Below are 19,242 nucleotides of genomic sequence, written 5' to 3' on the forward strand. Positions count from 1 at the left end.
CAAAGATAAAGGAAATCTGTGCAAAGTGGCTTGAAGTGCAAACCTACATGGATGAAAATCATCCTCACACAGCTATTGCAAGCCGTGTTGGCAACCTGTACACTGACAATGTTGTGAAACACTTTAGGGAAGTGATAAAGGAACGAGAGGTACAGGCCACTATGGACAGATATCTTGTGCGAAAGAAGTCCAGTGACTCTGAAGCTGGCCCTAGTGGCATTAAAAGAAGAAGGGAAGTAACCCCAGAAAAGGACTTGCTACCTCAAGTCCTAATGGAAGGGGATTCCCCTTCTAAACAGTAAGAAGATAATGCTCTCCCCTCCTCCCATCCCATCAATCATCACCAGATCTTCAATAAAAGTAAGTGTCATGTAAGTGTGCATGCCTTTTTCAGTTTGTGTGTATTAAAATTAATATTTCATGTGGTAAAAAAAAAAATTTTTTCATACTTTTGGGTGTCTTGCACGGATTAATTTTATTTCCATTATTTCTTATGGGGAAAATTCATTCACATAACGATTATTTCGCATAACAATTACCCCTCTTGCACGGATTAAAATCATTAACCGGGGGTCCACTGTATATCCACTTTTCCCATTATTCCTTTATCATGCATTTTGTGCACTAGTACACTATCGTCGCACTCATCAAAGGCTTTCGCAAAAATCTTTGTATATTACATCTGCATTTTGTGTGTCCTATAGAGCATCCAAGACCTTGTCACAGCCATCCAGTAGTTGGGACAGGCAGGAGCAGCCTGCAATAAACCCATGTTGCCCTGGGTTGTGTAACTGATGGGTATTTAGATAGGTGGTGATCCTGCTTCTTAGAACTCTTTCTAAGATTTTTATGATATGGGACATTAGCACTATTGGTCTGTAATTCTTTGCTATTGCTTTACTGTCCCCCTTTGTCGAGTGGGGGTATGTCTGTTGTTTTAAGTGACTGTGGGATGCCCACTGTGTCCATGCTCCCTCTCCATAGAATGCTAAAAACACATGACAAGGACTTCTTGCAGTTCTTGATGAACACAGAGTTTCATGAGTCTTGGCCTGGAACAGTGCATGGGCATGTCATTTATTGCCTTTTCGAAGTTATGTGGTGTTTGGATAATATCAGAGATGATTGAATTAACCAAATTCTGAGCCTGAGTCACAAAAAAAAATTCATATAGGTTGTCAATTCAGCCTGGTTATTGGCTCACTAAACACCGAGTCATACTGGGCCTTTAGTATCTCATTCATTTCCTTGCTGTCATCTGTGTAAGACCCATCTCATCTAAGTAAGGGTCCAATACTGGATGTTGGCATAAGAAAATTATTTTTTTTTTCTTCCTGAGTTTCTTGTCTCCTGTATGGTTCCTTAAGCTTAAGCTCAATATTTGCTATTTCTCTGCCCAGTGCCTCCCTTTGTATTTTAGATATATTGGCCTCTTTCAGCAGCTCTGTGATTCTTTGCCTTCACCTGTATAGGAAGCATCTCTCTCTTTCTAGTTTACAACTCTTCCTTTTTCATAAAGCACCACAGAGTTAATTCTTTCTAGGCCAAGGTTCAGATCCATGTTTAGGATATCTTTCCAGTTTGTTTCATTTAGGATATGGTTGACTTGTTATACTAGAGTACAGTGGAACCCCAGTTTTCATCCTTAATCCATTCCCGAGGGTTGGTTGAAATCCGAAATGGACAAAAACTGAAGTTTTCGTTCCAGAAGGCTGTTCGAGTGCCATTACTGAATGAATTTGTTCCCATAAGGAATAATGTAAATTAGATTAGTCTGTTTCAGACCCCCCAAAATACACTTACAAAAGCACTTACAAAAATACACTTAATTCAATTAATCAATTCCAGAAACCCAAAAATATTAACAAAAATCAATTTTATAGAGAATAGCTATAGCTTTATATGCAGAAAACAATGAGAAATAAATATAAATGACTAATTTTAATGTATAAATGAACATTTAAATCACTATTACATACCTTTATTGAAGACTCTTGTTGGCCACTTACATCCAACCCACATGGACTTCCCCAAAGCCACAATAGATTCCCCAACAGGCATAGGGTTGTCTAGTTTACACTAACTTATATTAAGTTAGTAACAGAACTAGGCATTAAAAAACACAATAAAAAGTAAAATACATACACAGTACATTCATTACTTACCTTAAAATATTTGTAGTCTTAATGTAGGGTGAGAGGTGAGTAGTAGGTAGGTAGTACAGGTAGCCAATAGATGCAGGTATGTAGTCCGCCTTGCTACACATCTACGTAGCTACATGATATTTAATGTGGCCCAGAGCCATATTATTACCATCGACATACCATGTTCACTGAGTTTAATTGTTTCTAACAACTACCTTTAGATGGCATCATAAACAAAGGGAGAAGTAATGAATAATTCATGCCGAAAATTGTAAACAAAAGCATTAAGTATTAAGGGGGGTGACTGGGCCAACGCAGATTCATACATGTTTTCTCTGGTGCTGGACCAGAGAAAACGTAATGTTTTCCCTCTGCCCGCCTACCACCCTTCCATAGCATATAAACATTGCATGTTTATATGCTATGTAACGTGTTTCTTATATAATTTTGAAGAAAATATCATTGATGGATTAATGAAAATGTCTATATTAACATAAGACATTTAATGAGCCCAAGTCATTATTATTACATATTAGTATTATTACTATGGCGTTAAGACTAGAGGGACACTCTTAGTGAACAAGTAACAAAGGCAGACTTGAGTCACAAACATAAGTAAGTTTATTCAGGTATACACAAATAAAGTTACATAGATTATCACACATAGCAGCACATGTGTAGAAAACCTGGGATAACCCAAAAATCTCAGAGTGACTTATTTCCATGAGCAGCCACGTCCCGCAACAGGTGGACACATCTGGTATGGACAATTTCCAAGCGGATGTATGAAACCTGGGATAAAATTTCGCCCAAAAAAGTGGTCAAAATCTGAATTGCACGATATCCACACCTGACGAAATCTGGGGTTAAACTGTATAACCAAAAACTACATCATGAAACTCTGTGTAGTCTGCACCCACAGCAACAAATGGGCTTCTGCCTGAATTATGTACAACTTTTGTAGGAAATGATCTCATGCATCATGTATGGACATTCAGGTTTATTTTGCTTCCCATGGTCTGAAAGATCTGTATCTTCTTGCTCCCTTTAGGTTGTGCTCCTGACAAAATACGTATATAGAGCATTGTCTTTCCTGAACTAAGAGAACACATTTCAGGGTGAAAGAAATTACAGGAAGGAAAGCTGTATTCTCCTGTTGTCATGTGGGCACAACATTCTCAGGGATGATCAAAATTTGCAATCTCACCAGTTATTCTAGATATTCCATGCCTGCAGATACCCATAGGTTTTATTTCTGTTTGCCATGGTTTTTTTCATGTCTGCACTCCCTACTGGTGCTTTTTTTTGACTCACCGCTATCTACAGCACCTGTACTATCAATGGTGCCTCCACCAGTTTTTACTGGTAGTGCATCTAAACTATTCCTCAGAGCATCATTTCCCTTGTTTGCCATTTCCAGTGGTATTGCTATTTCGTAACTCTGGAGTTTCCATATTTTGTCTATACCTTTTTCCCAGCACCAGAACCCCTGTCTCCCTCCCTTCCTCCAAGACAGCACCAGCACCAGGGGTGACAGCACCATCTGGCCCACCTGTTTTATCTTCCCAACTTATATAAGCCTGTCAGGTTTTCTAAGAAGGCAGTTTTGATATTTGTCTTATAGTACAGATGTAAAGTTTTTCCCATAGGTGGCTACCAGTGGGCATACCTAATAACATTTTCCTGATTTAATATTCTTAGTGGATGATTGTGTTTTACTAAATTAGATTTTTCTGAAAACTTTTTTAACACTGAACATTAATATTGTTTCACTCCAGTATGAGTTCTCAGGTGTCTTACTAAACTTGATTTTTCATTAAAATCTTTTAGACTTTCTGAACACTGATATCTGTTTGTTTGTTTTTCTCTCTAGTATGAATTTTCATGTGGGTTACTAAATTTGATTTTTCAGAAAAGTTTTTCAAACATTCTGGACAATGATATGGTTTCTCTCCAGTATGAGTTCTCATGTGTCTTACTAAACTTGATTTTTGAGAAAACTTTTTCAAACATTCTGAACACTGATTTGATTTCTCCCCAGTATGAGTTCTCATGTGACATATTAAATATTGTTTTTCAGAAAAGTTTTTCAGACATTCTGGACACTGATATGGTTTTTCTCCAGTATGAGTTTTCATATGTCTTCCTAAACTTGATTTTTCAGAAAACTTTTTCAGACATTCTGGACAGCGAAATGGTCTCTCTCCAGTATGAGTTCTTATGTGTCTTACTAAACATGATTTATCAGGAAAGTTTTTCAGACATTCTGAACACTGAAATGATTTCTCTCCAGTATGAATTCTTATGTGACTTTTTAAACCTGATTTCTGATTAAACCTTTTTGGACATTCTGAACACTGAAATGGTTTCTCTCCAGTATGAATTCTCAAGTGTCTTTCTAAACTTATTTTTTCAGAAAAGCGTTTGGGACATTCTGAACACTGATATGGTTTCTCTCCAGTATGAGTTCTCATGTGACTTTCTAAACTTGATTTTAGATAAAAGTCTCTCAAACATTCAAAACACTCATACTGTTTCTCTCCAGTATGCGTTCTCATGTGACTTTTTAAAGTTGATTTTTTAGAAAATGCTTTAAGACACACTGAACACCGAAGTGTTTTATCTTTAATAAATCTGGTCAGTGATACACACTGAGGTTGTTGCGAGGAAGGCTGTTTGAGCGAGTGTGAATGTTGATCTAGTTGGTCACCTACATGAACAACTGTACATTGTGTAGCTTCAACACATTGTTTTTCAGGTATATTAGACATACTGAACAATAATATTCTCACATATTAAACTGCTTATCTAGAGATCTTGAGAACATTTTATTACAATGAAAACTAATATTTCTGTAATATTCTATTATTATTATTATATATATATATATAACAAGCACTAAACCTGTAAGGGTAATATAGTGTCTGAGGAATAGGAAGGGTTACACTAGCAGATGTTTCAGTGTTTATGACACATTAACCTTATGACACTCTTGTTGGCACTATAAATGTTGTATTACCAACACTGCTGTTATAGTGTTGTCACTGTATTATTCACACTGTAGTTACTGTCACTATTATTTACACTGTATTGAGTGTTGCCATTGTATTAACACTGTAGTTAGTCTTGTAACTGTAATAAAAGACTATAGTTAGTCCTGTAAGTATAGTTAGTCCTGTAAGTATATATGCACTACATTATTTACAGAGCTTACACAAAATTTCTATCATTGACATTGACACTACAAGTACCAGACTCTGGTGTCAGGATGACCTGTAGTATTGACACTACAAGTGCCAGACAATGGTGTCAGAATGACCTGTAGTATTGACACTACAAGTGCCAGACTCTGGTGTCAGGATGACCTGTAGTATTGACACTACAAGTGCCAGACAATGGTGTCAGAATGACCTGTAGTATTGACACTACAAGTGCCAGACTCTGGTGTCAGGATAACCTGCATTACTGACACTACAAGTACCAGACCCTGGTGTCAGGATGACCTGTAGTATTGACACTACAAGTGCCAGACAGTGGTGTCAGAATGACCTGTGGTATTGACACTCCAAGTGCCAGACTCTGGTGTCATGATTACCTGCAGTATTGACACTGCAAGTATCAGCCTCTTGTACCAGGATGACCTGCAAAGAAAATTTAAAATTTATCTTTATCTTCATTATTATTATTATTATTATTATTATTATTATTATTATTATTAGTAGTATACAGTATTCAGTAAATGTGTGACACCAGTATAGGTGAGAGATCACTACAAGGCTGAGGGAAACTATCAATAATAGGAAATTCAGTAAAGTCAGAGTTTAACACAGTTCACTTTAACAAAGTGGAAATACTCAACAAAAATCTCTGCAACAATTAATTCTGACACAACAAAGTTGCAAGATTATACAATTGTTTATTGTGTACAATCAACACAAAATAATCTCATCTTTGTCCACCACAATCACCATTAACCCTTTCAAAATTGATACCCCCGATCCTTAACTCACTCTCAGGGTCGAAAAATTTAAAAAAAAAAAAAAAAAATCTTATGAAATGATAGAGAATCTTTTCCTGATGGTAATGACACCAAAAGTACGAAATTTTATGGAAAATTTACATAACTACGTCTTAGTAAAGTTAGCAATATTGGCAACATTTATGCATTGGCATTTTTGCCCACTTTGAGTCCTATTTTCAACCAATTCCATTGTTCCAGTCGACTAAATTCATAGTTATTTCTTTAGAACTCCACTTGTTTTATCGACTGAGTAGAAGGTTGTGCTAAGAATACACTTTGTGGAATACCTTCTGCTTGAACAGTCAGGTGAGAAATTGTTATTAATCTGGACACTGAAATAGTATTGATCTGTCATAAAGGACTTGAGGAAACATGAAAGTTGTCCTTACAGTCCAAAATAATTATTATTATTTTTTTATTATCACACTGGCCGATTCCCACCAAGGCAGGGTGGCCCGAAAAAGAAAAACTTTCACCATCATTCACTCCATCACTGTCTTGCCAGAAGGGTGCTTTACACTACAGTTTTTAAACTGCAACATTAACACCCCTCCTTCAGAGTGCAGGCACTGTACTTCCCATCTCCGGGACTCAAGTCCGGCCTGCCGGTTTCCCTGAACCCCTTCATAAATGTTACTTTGCTCACACTCCAACAGCACGTCAAGTATTAAAAACCATTTGTCTCCATTCACTCCTATCAAACACGCTCACGCATGCCTGCTGGAAGTCCAAGCCCCTCACACACAAAACCTCCTTTACCCCCTCTCTCCAACCTTTCCTAGGCCGACCCCTACCCCGCCTTCCTTCCACTACAGACTGATACACTCTTGAAGTCATTCTGTTTCGCTCCATTCTCTCTACATGTCCGAACCACCTCAACAACCCTTCCTCAGCCCTCTGGACAACAGTTTTGGTAATCCCGCACCTCCTCCTAACTTCCAAACTACGAATTCTCTGCATTATATTCACACCACACATTGCCCTCAGACATGACATCTCCACTGCCTCCAGCCTTCTTCTCGCTGCAACATTCATCACCCATGCTTCACACCCATATAAGAGCGTTGGTAAAACTATACTCTCATACATTCCCCTCTTTGCCTCCAAGGACAAAGTTCTTTGTCTCCACAGACTCCTAAGTGCACCACTCACTCTTTTCCCCTCATCAATTCTATGATTCACCTCATCTTTCATAGACCCATCCGCTGACACATCCACTCCCAAATATCTGAATACATTCACCTCCTCCATACTCTCTCCCTCCAATCTGATATTCAATCTTTCATCACCTAATCTTTTTGTTATCCTCATAACCTTACTCTTTCCTGTATTCACCTTTAATTTTCTTCTTTTGCACACCCTACCAAATTCATCCACCAATCTCTGCAACTTCTCTTCAGAATCTCCCAAGAGCACAGTGTCATCAGCAAAGAGCAGCTGTGACAACTCCCACTTTGTGTGTGATTCTTTATCTTTTAACTCCACGCCTCTTGCCAAGACCCTTGCATTTACTTCTCTTACAACCCCATCTATAAATATATTAAACAACCACGGTGACATCACACATCCTTGTCTAAGGCCTACTTTTAGTGGGAAATAATTTCCCTCTTTCCTACATACTCTAACTTCAGCCTCACTATCCTCGTAAAAACTCTTCACTGCTTTCAGTAACCTACCTCCTACACCATACACTTGCAACATCTGCCACATTGCCCCCCTATCCACCCTGTCATACGCCTTTTCCAAATCCATAAATGGCACAAAGACCTCTTTAGCCTTATCTAAATACTGTTCACTTATATGTTTCACTGTAAACACCTGGTCCACACACCCCCTACCTTTCCTAAAGCCTCCTTGTTCATCTGCTATCCTATTCTCCGTCTTACTCTTAATTCTTTCAATAATAACTCTACCATACACTTTACCAGGTATACTCAGCAGACTTATCCCCCTATAATTTTTGCACTCTCTTTTATCCCTTTTGCCTTTATACAAAGGAACTATGCATGCTCTCTGCCAATCCCTAGGTACCTTACCCTCTTCCATACATTTATTAAATAATTGCACCAACCACTCCAAAACTATATCCCCACCTGCTTTTAACATTTCTATCTTTATCCCATCAATCCCAGCTGCCTTACCCCCTTTCATTTTACCTACTGCCTCACGAACTTCCCCCACACTCACAACTGGCTCTTCCTCACTCCTACAAGATGTTATTCCTCCTTGTCCTATACACGAAATCACAGCTTCCCTATCTTCATCAACATTTAACAATTCCTCAAAATATTCCCTCCATCTTCCCAATACCTCTAACTCTCCATTTAATAACTCGCCTCTCCTATTTTTAACTGACAAATCCATTTGTTCTCTAGGCTTTCTTAACTTGTTAATCTCACTCCAAAACTTTTTCTTATTTTCAACAAAATAATGGACCTCAGATATGTGATATTGTCATGAAGCATCATAAGCTGCCACCACAAACTGACCTTCAGCAATGGCACTGCAAATGTACACATCAAGCCAGCGTAGAATATCAATTGTAAAATGGTTCCTTCTGCATCCAACCTACTGTGGGAATATACAGTTGCCTCCAAGTACCACATTAGTCTTCTGTTAAACACAGGTTCCATTAATATGCAGATGGAACTAGTAAGACCTATGAGTCTATAATGTGAATGATTGCAGCCCAACATACCTGGTTATTGTTAAGAGACCTTAACTGGCCTTCACTGTATGAGATAATAATAGTTCTACTCTTGAGTGTAAATGTTGGAACATGATGGAGGCAGTGGTTGAGGGGGATTCCCTTTCCAAACAGTAATAAGTCCTCCCTCATTCCTCCTCCCTACCTTCCAGATGCCAACAGTAGGTCTTTGGACGAAGACCTACTTCGACGAGTGGATGATACCAGTATGATCCCGCCTCTTCATGCTTCGCCTCACCTGACTACAGTATATAAGCCACGTCTACAGCCCTATGCTGTACATTCTACAAGATTGATGGACTGAACTCATCGACTCCAGACTGAGGGACTGATTACCTCAAACTCCTCCTCTCCTTACGCCTTTCTACTTTGTATTGGACTGATGAAGCCACTGTGTGGCGAAACGTTTCCTGAATAAAGATTCCCATATGTTACATAAGTGTCTCAATCTTCAACTTGTCGGTTTTTCAAACCATTCATCACATAAGTAAATGTGATTTTAAATGTTTATTTATCTATTTCATTATTCATTTAAGTAGTATATGTATTTATAATTGCTTTGTGTATGTAAAACTATAATTATTCTTTAAAAAATGTAATTTTTGTGAATATTTTTTTGGAATCTGGAATGGATTAATTGGATTTACATTATTTCTTATGGGAAATATTGCTTTGACTTTCGGCCGTTTTGAGTTTCAGCCGAGCTTCTGGAACGGATTACGGCCGAAACTCAAGGTACCACTGTACTTGCTCCCATCCTGTTCCTCATCCTCATATCTGACATAGACAGGGATGTAAGCCACAGCACCGTGTCTTCCTTCGCAGATAACATCTGAATTTGCATGACAGTGTCCTCTGTTGAAGATAATGCAAGACTCCAGGCAGACATCAACCAAATCTTTAAATGGGCTGTAGAAAACACTATGAAGATCAATGATGAGAAATTTCAATTACTCTAATGTGGAAAACGTGAGGAAATTAAAACTGTATAAGGGTATAAAACAAACTCCAACGACATAATAGAGTGAAAAACTAATGTAAAAGGCCTGGGAATGATAATGTCAGAGGATCTCACCTTCAAAGACCACAACACTGTATCAATCGCATCTGCTAGAAAAATGACAGGATGCATAATGAGATCCTTCAGAACTAAGGATGCCAAGCCCATGATGACACTCTTCAGGTTGCTTGTTCTATTTAGGTTGGAATATTGCTGTGCACTAACACCACCTTTCAAGGCTGGTGAAATTGCTGATCTAGAAAATGTACAGAGAACCTTCACGGCACACATACTGCGATAAAACACCTCAATTACTGGGAATGCTTAAAATTCCTCAACCTGTACTCCCAAGAATGCAGGCAGAAGAGATACATGATTATATACACTTGGAAAATCCTAGAGGAAATAGTACCAAACTTGCATACGAAAATCACTCCTTATGAAAGCAAAAGACTTGGCAGACGATGCAACATCCCGCCAGTGAAAAGCAGGGGCACCACTAGCATGATAAGAGACAACACAATAAGTGCCAGGGGCCCAAGACTGTTCAACTGCCTCCTAGCATACATAAGGAGGATTACCAGTAGACCCCTGGCAGTCTTCAAGCTGGCACTGGACAAGCACCTAAAGTCAGGACCTGACCAGCTGGGCTGTAGTTTATACGCCGGGTTGCGTGCAGCCAACAGTAACAGCCTGGTTCATCTGGCCCTGATCCACCATGAGGCCTGGTCACAGACTGGGTTGCAGGGGTGTTGACCCCCAAAACCCCCTCTAGATATACAATAGGTAATTACCTTATTTCCACTCAACTGTCAACATGGCCGACACGGCAGGTTGTGTAGCGGGCTAGCTGCGGGATTTTCAAGGATAGCTCCTGGTCAAAGAGGCTGACCAGGTCCCTACTTAACAGAACTCAGTGTGAATGCTTGGAGAAGATACCAGAGCAGCGAACGGACATCCCAGTGCATCGTTTCAGCGTAAATAGTTGAAGTGTTGTGCAGTTTCAGAGGATTTGGTGTTGTCGAGTCAGGACCAGTCAGCGCCTCCCCCCCTCTCCGCTGGGGGGAGGGGGAGGGCGTGTGTAGTAAACAGTGACCCTTTCATAACGCCTCAACACCTGCGCGTCTCCCCCGCCTCACCCACCCAACTCCCAGCGCCACCCCATCAGTAGAGGGTACTTCTCCCCTAACCCACGATGTCAGCGATGGCACTGCAGGGAGTGCCGGGCTCACAGGAACTTCCACTACAGGGACAGCATCGTGGAGTTCGACCGCGAGGCAGCTGTCAGGTGTGCCACAGGCAGTGTGTACTCAGTTCCTCAAGCTTCAACATCCGTGCACACGAGGGCCTGGGATCTTCAATCAACTTGGCGTCCACCAGGACGCTGACATGTCCCTAGGGGAGCTCTTCATCAGGCTGCTAACGGAGTCACTGGCTTCTTGGACCTCTTGGGGAGGGTCGATGGTGCTCGTGCAAGCAGCAGATCCCAGGGCAACTTGCTGCTGTTTGCAATGGCTGTCTGCCGAGGAGAGACAGGCACCTAGCAACATCTGTTGTTGGGGCAATGGATGAATTCCCTGCTATGTTTGTTTACTGCTCATTACTCTGTAATTTGTCTATGATTGTAATCATGTGATAACGTGTTTATCATTCATTACCTTTGAAACTTGTCATGATTGTGACCAGCTCTACCTGGAGCTCATTACCTTTGTAAATTCTCATGATTAATGTGTTTATGATTCATTACCTTTGCAATTATTCATGAGTGTGACCAGCTCTACCTGGAGCTCATTACCTTTGTAACTTGGTCATGATTATGACCAGATCTAGTTCATTACCTTTGTAACTTGCTCAGCTATCAAAACTTTGGAGTCCAGTCCCTGGACCAATTATGTACCTCTGTAATCTTTTGACTACCGCCCACAGGATGGGTATGGGGTGCATAATAAACATATTAAACTAAACTAAAACCTTATTTCCATACCTTATTCTATAGTAACTGATTTTCACATAGCTAAGTTACCTACCTATTTTAAGATACATATAAATAATAAGTTATTACAAGGATCACAATGGAAAGAAGTCACTTTGTCTGGCTTTCTTAGATTATTCTGGTGGATAATCTACACATATGATGCTATGAATGATTATGAAGCTGTAATAAAACAAGTTAACATACAATATTTACCTCTTGTTAAACAAAACTAAATATATAGACCTGTGAAGGTCTAAATTAATTGTCAGGTGGGAAGTATACAACAAAATAATAATATAATAGGTAAAATAATGCCAACACACCGACACCTGCAAGAAAAAATTAATAAAAACTAGAGAATGACATCTGTATATTTTGTTAAACAAAACCATAAAAATAGGCCTATGAGAGCCTAAATTGATCCCCAGGGACACTATATACCACAAAATTATATTATAATAGACAAATTAAGTTACACAGCAGTACCTGTAAGATATATTAGTGAAATATACAAGACGAAATTTTTATCTTTGGTTAAAGAAAAGTTATGATCTAGGCCTATGAGAACCTAAATCACTTATAAGACAGTCAATAATAACTCAAAATACAAATATATAATACATAATAAGTGAGGACCTGGGAGAAATATATTAGTGTAAGATACACGAGTGAAGGTTAATATTTACCATCAATAAAAGTACAAAAGTTAGGTCTATGAGATCATAAATAACTCACATCATTCTCAACATCAATATTTCTCACCTTATCACTCATCTTGGAGGATCTTGCTGCCTTCAACAACATAATTACTCATAAATCTTCATGGAGAAAACATTTGTTGTTGTTGTTGTTGTGGTTTACAGAGCCACTAACAACGTGCGCCGTATCGAACCCTGTCTTCCAGTGTCCGGAAATGAAACCTCGACTAAGGTGGAACCCTGTCTTCCAGTGTCCGGAAATGTAACCTCGACCAAGGTGGAACCCTGTCTTCCAGTGTCCGGAAATGAAACCTCGACCAAGGTGGAACCCTGTCTTCCAGTGTCCGGAAATGTAACCTCGACCAAGGTGGAACCCTGTCTTCCAGTGTCCGGAAATGAAACCTCGACCAAGGTGGAATAAGTTAGTTCATCCAGTTACAAGTACACATAAATACATTTACATAAATTATCATACATAGCAGCATATATATAGATTATCCTCCAGGATAGCCCCCAAAAAGTCATTCAAAGTAACTTATTTCCATTGGGGTCCTTGTAATAATTCTTGTTAAAACCTTAAAGTTATAACAGGTAAGTAATTTAACTATGTGAAAAGCGGTTACAATAAAAGGATATATACTAGGGATAAGGTAAATTCAGTTATGTACATCACTCTCCTCTCCTTCTGTAGCCACATTCATTAGGTACCTCTTGGATCTCTTCTTGAACTGGTTCATGCTATGACTGGCTTTGACATGTGCAGGTAGTTTGTTCCACTCCTTTATTACTATCAATAAAATGTTCTTGAAGCCTGCCACGCCAAGATCACCTAAAGTGCTTACTGTGATCCACAATGTCAATAAGTACTTGGATCCTAAATTCCTGTTGTCAGATCAAGTTGCAAACCCTCGTCGACTTCCAAATGATCTAATATTGGCTGAGTGGATTGGCCAAGGGACTCCACCATCATATATCTACTCTCGTGCAGCGCTTAACAGGAGTTACAAAATAGTCTTGTACAAACCACCTCACCGTAGATGCTATAAGTGTCAGCGCTGGGGTCACATTGCTTGGAAATGCCCAGCCAAGTCACACTGGTGTGCAGTGTGTGCCAAGGCCCATCCTTCTCACCAGTGCTATAATATGATCAAGAAACACCAGACCGTTGCGTTACAATGTATCAATTGTAAGACTCCAGGAGTCACAGCTGCTCATGCTGACTGCAGAGTGAAAGCTGCCCACATCGCCAGCCGCAGGGCTCCCGCCTCACCCATCACCCCCCATGTGCAAGAATGGAATACAATACCGACAAGATGAAATTGAGACACATGTGCAACATGTTGCACATGTTTCAATTTCATCTTGTCGGTATTGTATACCATTCTTGCACAACCTGTCAGACACTGCAACATCATGGAATCTTGATTCTGAGGACATGTACATAACCTTCACGACTACGACAACTGCTACTACAACTAACCCATCTCTTTGGGTAGGACCTACTTCCACTGGGGAATCCCGCCTACCAGTGACTATGCCCTCGTCTGCTACCCGTCCCATTTCCACCTGACGTTACTATATAAGCGTCAGGCACCTTGCTTCTGCTTCAGAATCTCCACGACTACGGTGCTCTTCGCACCTACTCCAAGGTTGAGGGACTGATTACCTCATCTTCTGTACATAGTTCTCCTGTCTTCAAGTTATGTCCTGGAATTTGTATTGATGAAGCCACTGGATGGCGAAACGTCTACAATAAAGATACCCAGATGTTGCACATGTGTCTCAATTTCATCACCCCCCATGATGAGGCCGTAGGCCTACCAGATACTTCATGTCTGAATACTGACCCATGCCTGATTTCAGACAATGTGGTTGAGCGAGTCACTCTGGGAGTACATCAACAGAGTACGATCACGTCTGCTATCAACACAAGTGATGTTAGGTAAGACACATATGCAACAGTTAGACAACTTTATTCCGAAACGTTTCGCCTACACAGTAGGCTTCTTCAGTCGAATACAGAAAGTAGGCAGGAACAGTAGAGATGTGAAGACGATGTAATCAGTCCATCACCCTTAAAGTCGTAGAATTTGAGGTTGTCAGTCCCTCGGCCTGGAGAAGTTCAGTTCCATAGTCAGGAACTATCTGAAGATCAAGCGACAGTGCGGAGACTTAAATACTGTCGGAAGGAGAGGTGCAGGGTAGTAGTAGTAGTAGTAGATAGTTCCTGACTATGGAACTGAACTTCTCCAGGCCGAGGGACTGACAACCTCAAATTCTACGACTTTAAGGGTGATGGACTGATTACATCGTCTTCACATCTCTACTGTTCCTGCCTACTTTCTGTATTCGACTGAAGAAGCCTACTGTGTAGGCGAAACGTTTTGGAATAAAGTTGTCTAACTGTTGCATATGTGTCTTACCTAACAACCTGTCGGTATTGTATACCATTTTGATGTTCATCTTGTCAGACACTGCAACACGTGGCATCTTGGTACAGAAAACACCTTGAACAAGCTTTTCAAGTGAGAAGGGTTGGATCTGAGAGGGACATGACCTCTCAGTTGCCTCTCACTACTACTATTACTACTACTACTACTACTACTACTACCCTGCACCTCTCCTTCCGACAGTATTTAAGTCTCCGCACTGTCGCTTGATCTTCAGATAGTTCCTGACTATGGAACTGAACTTCTCCAGGCCGAGGGACTGACAACCTCAAATTCTACGACTTTAAGGGTGATGGACTGATTACATCGTCTTCACATCTCTACTGTTCCTGCCTACTTTCTGTATTCGACTGAAGAAGCCTACTGTGTAGGCGAAACGTTTCGGAATAAAGTTGTCTAACTGTTGCATATGTGTCTTACCTAACAACCTGTCGGTATTGTATACCATTTTGATGTTCATCTTGTCAGACACTGCAACACGTGGCATCTTGGTACAGAAAACACCTTGAACAAGCTTTTCAAGTGAGAAGGGTTGGATCTGAGAGGGACATGACCTCTCAGTTGCCTCTCACTACTACTATTACTACTACTACTACTACTACTACTACCCTGCACCTCTCCTTCCGACAGTATTTAAGTCTCCGCACTGTCGCTTGATCTTCAGATAGTTCCTGACTATGGAACTGAACTTCTCCAGGCCGAGGGACTGACAACCTCAAATTCTACGACTTTAAGGGTGATGGACTGATTACATCGTCTTCACATCTCTACTGTTCCTGCCTACTTTCTGTATTCGACTGAAGAAGCCTACTGTGTAGGCGAAACGTTTCGGAATAAAGTTGTCTAACTGTTGCATATGTGTCTTACCTAACAACCTGTCGGTATTGTATACCATTTTGATGTTCATCTTGTCAGACACTGCAACACGTGGCATCTTGGTACAGAAAACACCTTGAACAAGCTTTTCAAGTGAGAAGGGTTGGATCTGAGAGGGACATGACCTCTCAGTTGCCTCTCACTACTACTATTACTACTACTACTACTACTACTACTACTACCCTGCACCTCTCCTTCCGACAGTATTTAAGTCTCCGCACTGTCGCTTGATCTTCAGATAGTTCCTGACTATGGAACTGAACTTCTCCAGGCCGAGGGACTGACAACCTCAAATTCTACGACTTTAAGGGTGATGGACTGATTACATCGTCTTCACATCTCTACTGTTCCTGCCTACTTTCTGTATTCGACTGAAGAAGCCTACTGTGTAGGCGAAACGTTTCGGAATAAAGTTGTCTAACTGTTGCATATGTGTCTTACCTAACAACCTGTCGGTATTGTATACCATTTTGATGTTCATCTTGTCAGACACTGCAACACGTGGCATCTTGGTACAGAAAACACCTTGAACAAGCTTTTCAAGTGAGAAGGGTTGGATCTGAGAGGGACATGACCTCTCAGTTGCCTCTCACTACTACTATTACTACTACTACTACTACCCTGCACCTCTCCTTCCGACAGTATTTAAGTCTCCGCACTGTCGCTTGATCTTCAGATAGTTCCTGACTATGGAACTGAACTTCTCCAGGCCGAGGGACTGACAACCTCAAATTCTACGACTTTAAGGGTGATGGACTGATTACATCGTCTTCACATCTCTACTGTTCCTGCCTACTTTCTGTATTCGACTGAAGAAGCCTACTGTGTAGGCGAAACGTTTCGGAATAAAGTTGTCTAACTGTTGCATATGTGTCTTACCTAACAACCTGTCGGTATTGTATACCATTTTGATGTTCAACACAAGTGATGTTGTTGGTGTTGACACCACCTGTCTGGCTGAGTCAGCTGTCAGTCAGCCACCTGGCTCAGCTGACCGGGACTTCATACCTCCAGTTGAAGCTAGTCTTGCTGGGGTGGTACACAACATGAAGCTGCGCATAACAGTACTGGAGAAGCAACAATGGTGACTGAAACAACTTGAGCACCACAAGGAAAAACTTAGAGGTTGCAAATGAGTACATCAACCCACAGAGTGTCAGCCATTATGAAAATGGTAAGACACATATGCAACAGTTAGACAACTTTATTCCGAAACGTTTCGCCTACACAGTAGGCTTCTTCAGTCGAATACAGAAAGTAGGCAGGAACAGTAGAGATGTGAAGACGATGTAATCAGTCCATCACCCTTAAAGTCGTAGAATTTGAGGTTGTCAGTCCCTCGGCCTGGAGAAGTTCAGTTCCATAGTCAGGAACTATCTGAAGATCAAGCGACAGTGCGGAGACTTAAATACTGTCGGAAGGAGAGGTGCAGGGTAGTAGTAGTAGTAGTAGTGAGAGGCCACTGAGAGGTCATGTCCCTCTCAGATCCAACACTTCTCACTTGAAAAGCTTGTCCAAGGTGTTTTCTGTACCAAGATGCCACGTGTTGCAGTGTCTGACAAGATGAACATCAAAATGGTATACAATACCGACAGGTTGTTAGGTAAGACACATATGCAACAGTTAGACAACTTTATTCCGAAACGTTTCGCCTACACAGTAGGCTTCTTCAGTCGAATACAGAAAGTAGGCAGGAACAGTAGAGATGTGAAGACGATGTAATCAGTCCATCACCCTTAAAGTCGTAGAATTTGAGGTTGTCAGTCCCTCGGCCTGGAGAAGTTCAGTTCCATAGTCAGGAACTATCTGAAGATCAAGCGACAGTGCGGAGACTTAAATACTGTCTAACTGTTGCATATGTGTCTTACCTAACAACCTGTCGGTATTGTATACCATTTTGATGTTCATCTTGCCAGACACTGCAACACATGGCATCTTGGTACAGAAAACACCTTGGACAAGCTTTTCAAGTGAGAAGTGTTGGATCTGAGAGGGACATGACCTTTCAGTGGTTACATTTTCACTACTACTACTACTACTACTACTACTACTCTGCACCTCTCCTTCCGACAGTATTTAAGTCTCCGCACTGTCGCTTGATCTTCAGATAGTTCCTGACTATGGAACTGAACTTCTCCAGGCCGAGGGACTGACAACCTCAAATTCTACGACTACAAGGGTGATGGACTGATTACATCGTCTTCACATCTCTACTGTTCCTGCCTATTTTCTGTATTCGACTGAAGAAGCCTACTGTGTAGGCGAAACGTTTCGGAATAAAGTTGTCTAACTGTTGCATATGTGTCTTACCTAACAACCTGTCGGTATTGTATACCATTTTGATGTTCATTATGAAAATGATTGTGGTGATGAACAAACTGATGATTGCAGTGGTGCTAATAATTACGATAATGATGAATCTGATAGTGGTGTTTACAATCACAGTGAAGATGATAAGGGCAGTGAAGACCATCATGACAGTCAAATTGATGAGTGTAATGTATTTGTAGATGAATGGTTCAGAGAACCGACATGTTGATAAATTAGACACATGTGCAACTCTTGGGTATCTTTATTGAGGAAACGTTTCGCCACACAGTGGCTTCATCAGTCCATACGTACGAGAAACTTGAAGAACAGGAGGAGAATGAGGTAATCAGTCCCTCAACCTTGAGTCGAGTCGAGTCGAGTCGATTGATGGACTGAACACATCGACTCAAGGTTGAGGGACTGATTACCTCATTCTCCTCCTGTTCTTCAAGTTTCTCCTACGTATGGACTGATGAAGCCACTGTGTTGCGAAACGTTTCCTCAATAAAGATACCCAAGAGTTGCACATGTGTAATGTATTGATAGATACTGAGGTTGTCGATAATGGTGTGCGTATCACTGGTCATAATGATGAGGGAAGTGGTACATGTGATGATAGTGATGAGTGCAATAAAAGGGGATTATTATTATTATAATCAAGGGGGAAGCGCTAAACCCGGAGGATTATACAGCGCCTGGGGGGGGATGTGGAAGGCATTCAGGCTTAATTTGGGGAACTGGAGCACATATCTAATTCCCTAAATCAAGAGCCCCTCACCAACATCAAGGAACCTTCCTTGAGGGGAATAAAAGGGGAGAGGTGAGTGTGAGGGATAGTGTCACCTTCCATACATTCACAGACCAAGAACGTCGTGACCTCTGTATACAAAGATAAGATAAGATTTCGTTCGGATTTTTAATCCCCGGAGGGTTAGCCACCCAGGATAACCCAAGAAAGTCAGTGCGTCATCGAGGACTGTCTAACTTATTTCCATTGGGGTCCTTAATCTTGTCCCCCAGGATGCGACCCACACCAGTCGACTAACACCCAGGTACCTATT

General features: G+C 40.8%; 1 protein-coding gene across 1 annotated transcript in view; it reads right to left on the reverse strand.

Moving 5' to 3' along the window:
- Positions 1–3,911: 3,911 nt before the first annotated feature.
- Positions 3,912–19,242, reverse strand: part of LOC128694094 (zinc finger protein 84-like) — a 46,896-nt gene continuing 31,565 nt past the window's right edge. Inside the window, exon 4 of the mRNA XM_070093807.1 lies at positions 3,912–4,746. Coding sequence (XP_069949908.1) covers positions 3,971–4,746 — 776 coding nt within the window. The 3' untranslated portion in view covers positions 3,912–3,970. The remainder of the gene's footprint in view (positions 4,747–19,242) is intronic.

This window comes from Cherax quadricarinatus, chromosome 43, assembly GCF_038502225.1.
Source record: "Cherax quadricarinatus isolate ZL_2023a chromosome 43, ASM3850222v1, whole genome shotgun sequence".
Lineage (NCBI taxonomy): Eukaryota > Metazoa > Arthropoda > Malacostraca > Decapoda > Parastacidae > Cherax > Cherax quadricarinatus.